General features: G+C 39.8%; 1 protein-coding gene across 1 annotated transcript in view; it reads left to right on the top strand.

The window, feature by feature from the left end:
* LOC108887158 (protein unc-13 homolog B) overlaps positions 1-11,399 on the top strand; it is a 162,812-nt gene extending 151,413 nt beyond the window's left edge. Inside the window, exons 31-40 of the mRNA XM_051075077.1 lie at positions 3,133-3,221; positions 3,338-3,475; positions 5,199-5,322; positions 6,450-6,494; positions 7,148-7,219; positions 7,356-7,503; positions 7,592-7,648; positions 7,930-8,013; positions 8,291-8,450; positions 8,542-11,399. Of these exons, the coding sequence (XP_050931034.1) occupies positions 3,133-3,221; positions 3,338-3,475; positions 5,199-5,322; positions 6,450-6,494; positions 7,148-7,219; positions 7,356-7,503; positions 7,592-7,648; positions 7,930-8,013; positions 8,291-8,450; positions 8,542-8,824 (1,200 nt within the window). The 3' untranslated portion in view covers positions 8,825-11,399. The remainder of the gene's footprint in view (positions 1-3,132; positions 3,222-3,337; positions 3,476-5,198; positions 5,323-6,449; positions 6,495-7,147; positions 7,220-7,355; positions 7,504-7,591; positions 7,649-7,929; positions 8,014-8,290; positions 8,451-8,541) is intronic.
* The last annotated feature ends 2,862 nt before the right edge of the window (positions 11,400-14,261 follow it).

Here is a 14,261-nt window from a genome sequence, read left to right as displayed (position 1 = left end):
AGACTTTTTAAGAAGAAAGCAAATTTTAGCTTCATTTTTGCTTGATCGGCCTCAAATTGTTGCTGTTTTTGTTCTCTGTAACTGCATTTAGTTGAGCATAAATGAAAGTTATTCAAAACTATGACAAAAAGTGGATGAGAAAATGTCACAAGACATAGAGGAAATTGACAAATGTTTGACATTTGTATCCTCTAAAACCACTTCAGATGTATCACAAACACAAAACACAGAACCGAATCTGAAGCTCCACCGTGGCCAGTTCTGGACATATTTTTTAGGATGTTTGTGGGACAGTTTGAGGTCCTGCTGGGGGGACAGAGGACCAACTGCCGAAATCCTTTGACCCAGAGCAGCGTCTGACAGGCTGTGATTGTGCAGTGCAAAAGCTCAGAAACATCAACCTCCTTTCAAAAGAAAAGTTCCATCGCTTTTTCATTGCGTAGTAAGAAAAACAAGAGTGAAAAAAATAAATACCCTCATTGTGAAAAGGCCCTTCGACAGGTAAAGGTTATTATTTTTTAAGCTGGGTCATGCCTGCTTTACCCATGTCTCATGCTGGGCAGACCGCAGGCAGGCCTGGAAACAAACACAGCCAGAAACACACACAGCTCACGCAACACACTTGAGCTGTTAAAATTAAAAAACCCTGAGGCAAGAAGAAGCATTTTGGTCTTGGGGCCTCCTTGCGGTCGATTCAGTTTGCAGCTGCTGAGCAGATCTACAAAAGGCGCAGTGAAGCTAAGGAGACAAGACAGTGATTTAGAAGTTGGTTATCTCTGAAAATGTGAGGAAAAGTCTGCATCAAAACCATCACACGTGTCTCCAAGCCCTTTCAGAGCAATCTGTGTAACCTTTACTGACTTTTATCTGCTCTGTGTTAAGTGTAACAAGGTGCAGCACAACTGGCTCGCTATATTTTCACCACAAAGGTGATATTTGCAGGATGACCACTGCTCCACCTGCTAGTGCTAGAAGAATCTGCAATGATAGAAAAAGAGCTCCAAATACTTAGTGCAACCATGCAGTGTTTTCACTTTATATTGTGAGCTTTGAGTCTGTCAGACTTTCATCATACATGACTCAGCAATGATGCTCTGATGAAGGTCTGACAGACAGAAAGCTCACAATATAAAGTGAAAACACTGCATGGTTGCACTAAGTATGTGGAGCTCTTTTTCTATCATTGCAGATTCTTCTAGCACTAGCAGGTGGAGCAGTGGTCATCCTGCAAATATCACTTTAATCCAGACTGTAAAACTGTCTACATAAAAATATAACTAATCTTTAACATCCTTAGAGTGTAAGAGATAGCTAATTTTGGATCATGTCTTCAGCAGCTTCCTCTTTATTGCTAGTTTGAACATCAGCGTCACCATGTTTTTCACTACTTTTATTACACGTCATTGAAGTTGAATTCAGCTTTCTACTTTCAAGAAGTCAAGTTAACTTGAGGGAAGTGTTAAGAATAAAGAGCGACAGCCTCCTGCTGCACTAGGTTCCACTTAGTGTTTAAGAAAAAGACTTCAATTTCATACTTCAGCCTCTTGTGGTGTATTTTTCAAAACCTGCTTGAGCTTCAGGAAATGCCGGTGCTCTTTAACAGCTTGAATCGTTCCTTTCAGTCACCCCTGAATGGGTTTGAAGAGGCCTAAATGAGCTCCTCCTCTTCGTCGCAGGTCTCCCGTTCTATCTACGAACTCCTCTCAGCCGACGTGTTCAGTCACAATCCTTTGCTATTCGCATTTTAGTCAGCATTTCTTTCCTGTTTACTGATCTGTATGCAGTCATCATCCAGCAGCAGCAGCATCACACACACAAAATAAGCGAATACTGTAAGTCACTGTGTGTGTGTGTGTGTATTCCTGACTCATACACTTACTGTAGTTGTGTTGTCTCACCCGCTAACACTGAGATGAATCAGGGCGCTACACACTCTTACTCATCTTATCTACACACTCGAGCTGTTTCCCCACACTAGAACTTATGTACATGCACTGTACAACGTTTGACTTATCAGCATCTGGTTCATACATATTTATTTTGCTGCACAGACAAGTATGAGTATGTTGGAAAGTTTTCGACTGAGAACAGAAGTGCAGCTGCCTTTAGTTTTGGTTATTTATTCTCACTGTGAGTTGCTCCAAAGGCTGCGGCATTGCATCACCTGACCTACGACCATAACTCGGCTCATTGCTTTTAGTACAGTGGTGAAGCTGGACTGTGACGTCCTAATGTGTGTGGACGCAGCTGTGTTATATTCCAGCTGTAATGTCCCTGTCGAATGGAAGCATTTCTGTCCGATGTGTCAATGTCAGCCGAACATACTCCCAACACACCTGAGGCCTCGTGTATCAAAGCATGTGTAGAACTGTCTGTATGATACGCACAAGAAATCTGTTTATTAAACATTCACCACCTGTGTGAACAAGGACACAGTTAGATATGAAAGGCACAGGACTGAAAGAGTAGCAGCTGAGGAAAATCGAAAAAAGACGAGGTAGCACTGGATAAGATTCATTTAAAATAAAAAGTTATATATTTTACAATTTCATTAGGCGTTTGCCCCAGAAATGTTAGATTTTTGTACTTTTTTAAAAACCGTTTTAGTGTCACAGCTATTTTAACTAAAACAACTGTAATTCTCATGGTGAAATGGTTGTCTAAATTGTTATTTTAAGGAGAAAAATATTCATAGTACTTGGATAAATTGTAAATCACAGAGGGAAAGTTATTATAATAAGTCCCCATGGGTTTCAGACTTCTTCTGCACAATCTTTGCTATGTCTGTTTTTTTTAATATACTATAAAAAATACTGAGTTATATTTGGCTATTTCTGGAGTTGTCTTCTTTTTAAATGTTAAATTATTGTTTATAATGTGAAACTGAGATAGAAGTATGTGGGAAAAGACGGATAAACGACAAAAACAAGGAAAAATTAAATAAGTAAACCTGGTTTCAGAAGAACAGGATGCACCAGAGACTGGAAACGTAGCTGAGATGTGACAGAGCCAAACTGAGTCCAGTTGATATTTAAAGTTTTGGAAATATGTTGGTGTCTGTATGTCTGTCTGTAAAGACTTCAAATAACCTTTTGTATCATTTCTCTTCCTTTTTGTTTATGTGTTTTGTAGCTGGATATGGAGGCAGCTGACATCCTCAATGAGCTGCAGGTGAAACTCAGCACCGTCCTGGACAACTTCAGCACCACGTTCGCCAAGAGGTAACACACACACAAACACACACTCTCACAGTGGATGGCTGAGGAACAAGCCTCCAAAACCCATGCAGAAGTTTTTTCACCTTAACTTTCCCTCTGCCTGCTCTCTCCCTTTCCAGTTTCCAGACTCGTATCAACGGCTGCATGCGTCAGATGGCTGAGATCCTCTACCAGATCAAAGGCCCCCCCAACCACAACACTGCAGAGGCAGATGCTGACAACATGCTGCGACCCCTCATGGAGTTCCTGGATGGGAAGTAAGTCGAGGCGGCTCCTGTCGTAAGCTGCCGGCAGATGACACCTCTAATGTCATTAATGAGCTAAATCATGTAGTTTCACTCCACATTGTTTTTGCCAGCTGACCTCAGTTGTTGGAGCAGCTCCTCACCTTTTTATCTTCACACTTTAACCAGCACACGTGTAGAAAATCACCCAAAACAAGTGGTTGTTTGATCCAGTGTTAGTGCTATTTTTTAATTTTACTGTTAAAATATTTATTCAAACTAAAACTCAACTCTAGCTCTTGTTTGTTACTGATTTTTAAAATAATTTGTGTATCCTACGCACTGTTTGAATGTCTTATACAAATTGTTTTGTACAACTAACAATAATTTTCAAACAGTCTGTCTTAACACTGGCTTAGCCTAATTATATTTTAGTTTTGTTGAAATAAATCAACATTAATGTAAAATTTAACACTAAATCTGGGTCAAAACAAACCATTAGAACCAGTTAAAGGTGGCGTTTTTAACCTAAACCAGGTCAGTACTTTTTAGTGTGTAAATACAGTACTGCATTACTTACAGGAAGACACTTCATTGTCAATGAAGTCCCAAGAACAGGAAGATTTAATAACACAACAGGAAGCTGACAACTGTCGGCAATGACCCTGCTGATGCACACACTCTGAAATCTTATTTGTTGTCATGTGGGCACCATTTATATCATTACAAGGTTTGAAACTTAAAAAGTAATTTTACAGTCCTTGAAAAACTTCCTTGAAGCCATCTGAAGGAGCCATAAAAAACAGAGGCAGAACTACAGTAGCTGCAGATAAACTCTAAACTTTCTTTGGATGAATCAGGATGAAAAACAAAAGAGGAGTGGACGTCAGCGTCAGATTTATGATAATGATGTACAACCTCAAGCATCTATCTTGTAGTGACGGTACAAACAGAACATTTAACAGCCCTTCAGTCATAGAGGCCTTTTCAGTCAGCGTTTTTCAACATTTCAAAGTGTGGCTTTAGGTAATGCTTTATTTTACAGGTCTGTTATTTCCTAATGATGTCTTGAAAGTTTTCTGGGGAGAAGCAGTTAGTTTGGTGCTAATTACAGGGAAAGTAGAGTCTAAATTCTGAGACTTGTGTTGAGTTTGTTATTGATTTCTAGAGAAATTGCCCCATTTAAAGCTTGGAAAGTATTTATTTATCATTCAGTTATTATTGGAGAATTTTGGAGAAGTTTGTTTGTCGTCACAGTTCACATTTTGCATGTTTAGCTCACCAGCTATCAATGTCAACGTGATGCCAGCATGCTGTATAAAATTACACACCAGGACATCATTACCCTGGCTTTGTGTAGTTCAATGTAACAAGCAAAAGAACAGACTGATCACTCTCTGTTTTACCTGTGTTTAATACCAAATAACATGTTTCTTCCCATGAAATTTACCTTGGAAATTAATCAGGATTCCTACAGACTTGTAAAATAAAGCTTTTACCAAAAGAGTTTTCAGTTTTAAAAGTTTTTGTCACATTTAGTCTCAAAGGTTTTTTGACTCACATGGACGGCCCAGACTTTCACTTCCCCCTCAAGCAGATTTATTAGGATTTATGAGCCTGTGTCGTATTAAGTGAAAGTCTACACACATCGTACAATCATGCCACAGGATCTACAGTTAACTTGGTTTTCATTTAAGTACATTAGGAAGGACTTGTGGACCAGCTCACGTTGTTGTTGTGTTTGTGTGTGATCCAGTCTCAGTATCTTTGCTGACATCTGTGAGAAGACGGTGCTAAAGAGGATCCTGAAGGATCTGTGGAAGATTGTCCTGAGCAGCCTGGAGAAGACCATCGTCCTGCCCCAGAGCAACGACAGCCTGGTAAGCACCACCCGAGCCCTGGCCACCCCAGCCCTAAACTAAACCTTACTCTAGCCTGTGGCCTCAAGCAGACAAGACGAACAGGACTCCACACCTCTGGATTTAGAAGATACTTTTCAAACTCTTCAAATCCAACTGACGCTGACTCAAGTCACATCACTTGAGGCAGTTTATCAGATGTCGTGCAGCTACAAAAGGCTTCATGCAACCTTTTTCACATCTGCAGTTGTACTCCTCAGGACCTGTAAACAGACTTTGATGTGTAAAAATCAGAGGAGTTCCCCTTTAAACTTTAATTCTTTATCTTCATACGGCTCTTTGAAGAGGTGAGCACCAGACAAAATGTCCCCTGTTGCAAAATGTGAATCGTAAGGTCTAAAACTGGTCATCACAAAGACAGAAGAACAGTAATCCATATTCCTTATTTCTTTATCTTTGAACAAATATCTTTACAGTCATTACAAGACGAGCTGTGTTTACCTACTGATGAGAGCAATTTAGAGGAAAGGAAAGGGAAGGAGGTGGGAAAACACACACAGTTATTAAAAGCAAATATTTGTGCATGTACTATACTTAATTATTATTATATACTATATACTACTATATACTATTATTTCTAAACATTTCAGTTCCTGTTGGGGCATTCAAGGATGTTCCAGCCTCTGAAAATAGTCTGCCAACAGTGGCAGTTTAAGATGTAACAGAAAGAATTTACATACATTTATATTTTTATATTTGCATAAAATGAACATATTTTCATGTTGTCACTGTGTCTTCTAACAGCAAAGACAAAAATTAAGTGCTGACAGCAAACAAAGTGTCTTGAGTGTATGTCAACAACGTCCTCTCCAAGCTGACTGTAATATCTGAAGGGAATGAATGGGTGGTATGTTCTTGTAGCTTAAGACTAGAGGGAGTGCTCTGCTGCCATCTACTGGTGGATGAGTCTCTTTGCAAATGATTAAGAAGATCTGTACATGAGGCTTGTTCCAGTTTGATTTCTTCTGATCTAATCATGTTGAATTAGTGCATTTTGTTTTCCTTATAGGAGGACCACCTTCTCCTAACTGAATTTCCAAAAAATTTACAATAAAATTTGACTTAACTCTTTCTCTTCATCTTTGCAGGGAGCCCAACTCCTCACGGCTGCTAAAGGACTCTCAAACCTCAAGGTAAGACACAAAGACTGTCAAAAGGGATGCTGGAAAGCCTGATTTCAGTTTAGCATTCATCACCACGTTGTCAATTCTTGTAACCAAAGCAGAGATGACAGACTGTCAACCAACAGTCTCTTTTGAAGCTTTAAGACCTTCAAAGCTGCTTAGAGGAAGCAAAATTAGGTACAGAGATCATAAATTCTCAGAGAAAAAAGAAATGTGGTGGTTTTCCCGGTGATGTCAGTACCAACCAACTTCAACAATCATTGGTGGCTGCTGCTTGTTAACGCAGCAGGAGGTTGCATAAAGTTGGCAGTTCAAAGCCAAGACAGGTCGGGTAAAAAAAAAAAAACTTGTATGGGAAAAGTGAATTCAAGATGGTCCCACCTCTCAGCAGCATCTGTTGAGCCCTCAACCACGCAAACTGTTTTTTTCTGGAGCTGCTAAAACAGAACAAGTCTCTTGAAAGTTGTGTCCCAATTTTTCTTTTTTCAGTCTTTCAAAGAAAGGCAGCTAATGATGTGTGGATTTTATCCTTTTTTGCAATAGTTTACTCATTGATCTAAAAAGTTGAGCCAGTGTAGTTATTATCCAACAACTAGGTTCACGATTTTCCCTGCTTCTGTTTGGTTTTTGTTTCTAATATGACTCTGTGATCTCTGCTGTAGGGAGGAGGTGAGGCCAAAACCCTGACGCCCAAGCAGTGCATAATTATCGATGCAGGGCTGGAGACAATCAAGGTAGGTGGAGACCTGCATGTTCAGAATATTTTCAGTTTCTTTATTTCAATTTTTTTTTAGTTTTAGCTGATTTTCAGTTAATAAAAATCTACCTACCTGAGAGGACTTTTTCTCATCTGCTTCTCTTCCCTTTCAGCAATACTTCCATGCAGGAGGAAACGGGCTGAAGAAGGCATTTGTCGAGAAAAGTCCTGAACTGGCATCGCTGCGTTACGCCCTCTCCCTCTACTCCCAGAGCACCGACGCTCTCATCAAGACCTTTGTCACCACGCAACACTCCCAAGGTGATCACACACTGCATGTACAATTTATAGGATTTACAGCATTAGATGTCCCTCTGAAAGTTCACTAAATGTCTTTTACTGTCTTCAGTGCATGATGGGATGGGCATCAGAATCACTGGCAATGAAAAGATTCGACCTGATAGAGGTAAGTCTGCTACACTCTGAAATCAGGAGATTCATGGGTTCTATTGTGCTTCTTTGTGGGGTTCATTTTAGAAAAATACACCTCAGTGAAATCTGGAGGAACACCTAAATATTTTAAGTTTGTGAAACTAAATTATTAGATATCACCCTTTTTCCGAAACTGAAATGTAAGATAAGAACACGGGTCATTGCAGCAGCAATAAGATTCAAGAAACAACAAAACAAAAACCCAGGAGTAAAGTTTAAAGATGTGTAATAATGTGTTGTGGCTGTGTTGTACAGGTTCAGGGGTGGAGAAGCCGATCGGAGAGGCCATTCTACAGATCGACATGATGCTCGGGAAAGAACGCAAGGTCAACGTCAGAGGTGAGACTCCTGCGTCCAAAATGCACAAATATTTACAGTGTTTGAATTATAACCTTAAACCTCTTCACAGCACTGTACCAAGCTTTAAACCATAACATCAATCTTAAATCCAGGGCTAAATCTTGAAATCTTGCAAACCTGGCACATAAAAACAAAGATCAAACTAGAATATCAAAGAGAAACAAAATTGGTGGTGATATGACTTTATATGCAACCACAAACACAACCACACAATCAACACTGAATCTCTATCTCTCATTTTCTCACATCCATCCAGTCATTGCAGTGAACGACATGAAGTGGCAGACATCAGGTATGTTCCGGCCTTTTGTTGAGGTCTCCATGGTTGGTCCTTTCCTGGCTGACAAGAAGCGCAAGTTCACCACAAAATCCAAGAACAACAGCTGGTCCGCAAAGTTCAACGAGGCCTTCCAGTTGTGAGTCTCAAATCCAAAACTCTTCCACCTAAACCTAACGTTTTTCTGCTGAGAGAAGCAGTGCATCATTTTCTCTTCTTCCTCTCTGCAGTGTCCTGGGTAAAGAGTCCCCAGACTGCTATGAGCTCCAGGTGACGGTGAAGGATTACTGTTTCGGCCGGGCAGACCGGGTGGTTGGGATGGCCGTGGTCCAGCTCCGTGATGTTGCCGACCGCAAGAGCTGCGTGTGCTGGTGTCCTCTTGGGCCACGCGTTCACACCGACGAGACGGGCATGACAGTGATGCGTATCCTGTCCCAGCGACCTGCTGATGAGGTGGCCAAGGAGTTTGTCAAGCTCAAGTCCGAAACTCGTCCTGTGGAGGAGGGCAGATGAGCAGAGGCGCTGACTCAAGATCAAGGTCTCAGTTTAGAGTCAGGGCTGCTTGTTTATGATCGTCATCTTCAGTAAACACAGACCATTAAAACCCCTGAGGAGGACACAGTAGAAAATTCAATAGAAGAATTTTGGAGGGAGATGCTCTCTGAATGTTGAAAAAGAAGAATGTCTAATGATAATCATCACCAATATCATAACTATCAAGGAAAATATGGGTTTAAATCACCAATGTAGCGGTCTGAAATAGGTTCAGTTCATTGCTGATCTTCAAATACTAATAACTGACTGTTTTTGTTCACCTTTAACCATTTAAATCTAGATGAAATCTAACATATCTGTCAAAGGTTGGACCTCAAAAATAATGGATTTGGACACCATAAAAAGATGGTATTAGTTTTAAAACTGGATGGATTCGAGTAAATACCAAGTAATTCTAGATTCTTGTACTGACTGAGGGTAGGGCGATATCTTAAAACGTTCCAACCAGGCAATCGTCAGTCCAACAACCAGTGATTGCTGATATAATCCTGCAGGTAGAGATAGACTTAACAGGTCTGAACAGGAACAAGTCCAACACTATTTTAAAAAGAGTCCAGTAGCATCAGATGAAGGACACCTTGACTTACAGCTTCTAAATGAACAAACAGATGAGGATAACATGCTGTTAAATGATCAGGACTTACAGTTTTTGGTCTGGTTCTCAAATATATTGCTTTTCAGGACCAATTGATCAAACAGCAACCACTAAAGATGACTTAATTATCATTTAGACAGAAAGACAGGAATCAAACTGCCAGTTCCTAGTTTGTAGAACAAGTTGAATTCCAAAGGAGGTAGGCCAGTAAATCAGCAAAATAAAATGACCAAAATTGCACCAAAAGCCAATCATCAAGAGCCGATATATTTGTCCAATTGCCTAGGCCAAATTTTGACTCCAAACAATTGCATTGGATACTAGTCATCAACCAGCCAACTCACAAAAATATCATACTTAGCATGAGTTGTAGCAAAGACATCTAGCTTTTGACAAACATTTGAAAGGGTAACCAAGGAAGACCTCCCCAGAATTACAGTATGGGAATTAAGTATCCATGTAAAACAGCTCTTGTATCATTGGTTACTAATTTTCCATTCAACATGATAATATAAGAATTGCAACACATATCAGCTGAATCACGTCACATCCCTTGATCCATGCCAACTGCCACTCGTAGCATCAAATCCAGAGAGTTTTCCTGGTACGTACAGCACGACAGTGACAGATTCTGATGCTCTGAACCAAGAGGAACTGTGTGAGGATGCTGCTAATGTGTGTTGCCCTTTACTGATCAACTGACTGAATGTATAAAACCTTGAAAAGAAAAAAAACATGATACACCGGAATAGGATTTCCATGTCACGTTTTATGAATTACATAGCCTTAAAAGAAAAACTTGCTAGCTAACATAGCTAGCTCAAACTTAAAACATGAATGAGTTTGACAACGGTGACATTTTAAGCAAAAAGGCTTTTAAAAAAGGATTTTAATGATTTTATCAAGAAGCAAAAAATTATGGGTATAATAGTTAGTCGAACAAAGACTGTGAGAAGAAATATAATGTCGTAGGTTTTGATTTAGCTCTTCTGTTATTGCCAAGTGTTAAACTGTGACTGTGAAGACTGTTTACCGTGTAGACCTGCTCTGAATGGAAACAACCAAAAGCTGGCAACCCGTTTTTAACGGCTAAATAGTGTCAACACCTTTACAGAGGACCTGAGAAACACCTTTACAGAGGACCTGAGATTGACCTCTGAGAATTTCCTGCTCTTTCAGACGCCACAGCCTTGCCATGCATGCACAGTCACATCCTGTACCAATCACGTTTCTGAATATCTGATTGGTGTTTTTTTTTTTTTTTAACATTAGGTGCACTACAAACTTAAGACAGATGGAAAATGAAAAAACGTACAGGTAGTTTGACTGAAGTGTAACTGGGTTTGATCCACACTCTTGTCTGTTTACTACGTGCCAAGGAACGCAAGTGTTCAGCGAGCCATGTTCAACTTTGCTCTTTCTTCACAGATTTTGGGTTGTTTGCAGACAGACGTGGCTGCTGTAGACGTCCCACTTCATGCTGCTTGCTGCACGTTTGCCAAAAAACTTAGCTGCACTTTGGCTCCAACCTTTAAATGACATTGTCTTGAAAACTAGTTTAGAGTTTTACGTTTTGGTTCTGTTGTGTTGAACAAAAACAAACGTTTTGTCTACAGTACAGTAAAAGTGCATGAAGGGGGATCTTTCACAGTGGCCATAGCTGTAGTAACAACTGAACTCTTGCACTCTGTTTAAAACTAACTGTAAGTTTGTAAAAAAGAAAAAAAGAAAGAAAGAAAGAAAACAAATAAAAGCCTATGACCAGAGCATGTATTTATTGTATACAATCAACTAGAATTGTGATTTTTTTTTTTCATGTATGTACTGTGAAATATGAAGATTGATCAAATGTATGTAAAGTCCTTATCATTATTCTAATGTGACATATGTTGAATATACTTGTAACAATATTTTGTATATAAAATATTTATGAATCAAGGCGGTGCTGTCTTTTGTGTGTGTTATTAACCATTGTTTTGAGTCTGCGGGGTGATATATAGACTAAATTATATTCTGGGATAGGCAATAATGCCATCCCATGATTTCTTGCTGTATGGTGGCAGACCCAAGTACATGTAAAAACCACTTGTCCATTGGAACAAATATATTGAATTTCTAATTACATTCATCATCATAACAAAATACAAAATACCCACCATAATTTACTCTTGTCTCTTGCTCTAATGTTATTTTAATGGCTGGTAAGGAAGGGAGACTGTTTTCACTTTTAGACTTCCACCCACCCTGCGTATACATAAACACGGTCGTTACTTAATTGTGTCGGTGGGTGGAGTGAACTATCTTGTCCTTACCACAAGCATTACTTGTATCCTACCTTCCCGCGGATTTATTATAAAGCCAATCAGAGGCGGTTGCTAGGCGGGAGCAGAGTCAGCTGGCCAATTGGCGTTTTTTTTCTGCCTTGCGTGTGTCGCCATTGGCTCCGTCGTGTGTCGTCATCGGTCACGACCTCTCTGGGTGGAGCTAGAGGCGGAGACAAGAGGTCGGCGAACAGATTAAAACCAACGTTTGAATCGTTTTCTCGGTTTGTCAGTACTGTGGGAAAATGTAATTACCGAAGAAGCCTGAGGGCTAAAACAAGCTTTAGAGCTGCTTTGTGTCGAGCACGAGTGAAGCTGGATGCTGAACACACCTGCGGCGCAAAGGTGAGGCTAAGGAGCCAACTAGCTAGCGGTTAGCGTTAGCATTTGTATTACCAGCGAGAGTTAACATTAGCCTTCTCTTTTAATGACTTTGTTGACCGAATTTCCATTTTCAGTCGTTTTTATTGCGTGGGTAATAGAGTGTTTCCATGACTGATGTGTCCCCGATATGAGTTGTATAACCCCCGGTCATTTTACCGCAAATCAATACCTTACCTTAAGGTTGTGTTCCATCCCGGGCATTTAATTTATATCGGTCTATCATGTCGTTGTTATCGTTTAGTGTCTGTTTGTGGTCATTGTGTATTATATTATGTCTGTGCGTGGCTGCTTTACACCTGGATGTCCATTCCTGATTATTTTACATTTATTTGAGGCCATATTTTGTTTCATTGTGACAGTTAAGCATCTCATCGCGTCTCAGTTTTTTTGTCTGTAAGTTTTGATTGTCTTTGTAGATTTAGTGGCAGTACGAGTGCACGTTCAAGACAAATCTGCTATCCACCTGAAGAAAACCTCAGTTGTTAACATTAGATTTTAACGCAAACACTTAGAAACGTTTTTAAACAACCGCTCAAAGTTAACTGTTATTAAAAAAACGCAGTGTTAAACCATGAACGTGAACTGATTAACACGTATCTCAGACTAGCTCTCGTTAGCAATACCAGCTGATCAACGCTCTACGTGCTTTATGACTTACTTAATGTGAAACTAATTGGACAGAACTGCTATTAACAGTAAAATTAGCGTTGTTCACTACTGTTGATATGAGTAGCAGCCATCTTTGATTCTTCTGTCGGTGTTGGTCGTTTTTTCCCGACTTTCCGGGTTGGAAATCCGACTTCACAGAGCGTTCCAGTTGACTAGGAACCCTAGTCCTAGCCCTAAAACTGACCTTATGGTATCTTCACATCTCACTTGGGAACTTTCAAGTTTGACAGAAATAGTGATTTGATTTATATTGTGATATATATCAATATCGGCTGATATGAAAATCTTTTTCCCCATATCGCCCAGCCCTAAATTCTTCAAAATTCTTAATTCTGTGTATGTACTAGACGTATTAGACAACATTGTACAAAACAATGTCAATTCTACAAATAAAATATAACGACAAATTCTAAACTTATTTACTTATGCTTCACATAAGCTCCTGTTAAGACCTTTGTAAATTTGTTGTTCATTAAACAAAAACAACACACAATAAAGACATTTTAAAAATGTGTTAATAACAAGAAGGTCGAAAAGTGAAATAATGATTCTGTACGTGACCGTTTGTGGTGGAAGAAATACTCAGACTATTAACTGAAGTATCATAAACAACATTAACAATACAAGTTAAAATCCTACATTCAAAAATTTACCCAACTGATTGAACTTATTATTTTTGTGCAGTTCTTAGTAACATACATGATTGCTTCAGTGATTAGTTGAGAGGCACACAATTAATAATCATTTTACTTTTACCCAAATATTTGTTGTTGTTGGTTCTTCAGGAGGTGATGACAGTCAACTGTTCATTTGCTGAAACAGTCTTGTAATATTTGGAAAATATTCTGATTGAGTATTTGTCTGTGTTTTCACGGTTAAACTGTTGATGAGGAATAGGTAGTAGTGTATTGATCATTTTCCTTTGTATGTTTCTCTTTGATTTCCTCCAGGTGTCACCACTTGGTCCACGACATCGACCACCATCGCTGAGCCGTCGTCCATGATCAGAGAGACATTGTTGAGGATGAGGGAGACATCGTCCACGATCAGAGACATTGTCCGTGACTCGTGGTGACTCGGTCCCCGATTAGTCGGCATTGCCGGCGTTCATGGAGACATTGTCGATGATCGCAGAGACTTTGTCCATAATCTCAGAGACATTGTCCGTGATCACAGAGACACGGTCCATGATCGGAGTGACATTGTTGAGGATGAGGGAGACATCGTCCACGATCAGAGAAGTTGTCCATGGTCGCAGAGACCTTGTCAAAGATGAGAGAGACGTTGTCCATGGTCAGAGACATTGTCGCTGCTTCGCAGAGCTCTGCGCAAGAGTCGGTAGTGACACTGTGGTTCCTCGATTCGACGGCATGACCGCGATCAGCTGGCATTGTTAATGATCACAGAGAAACAGTCTATCATCCGA

This window comes from Lates calcarifer, linkage group LG13 (assembly GCF_001640805.2).
Source record: "Lates calcarifer isolate ASB-BC8 linkage group LG13, TLL_Latcal_v3, whole genome shotgun sequence".
Taxonomy (NCBI): domain Eukaryota; kingdom Metazoa; phylum Chordata; class Actinopteri; family Centropomidae; genus Lates; species Lates calcarifer.
Note: the sequence above shows the minus strand (reverse complement) of the source record. Positions and strands in the feature narration are given on the sequence as shown.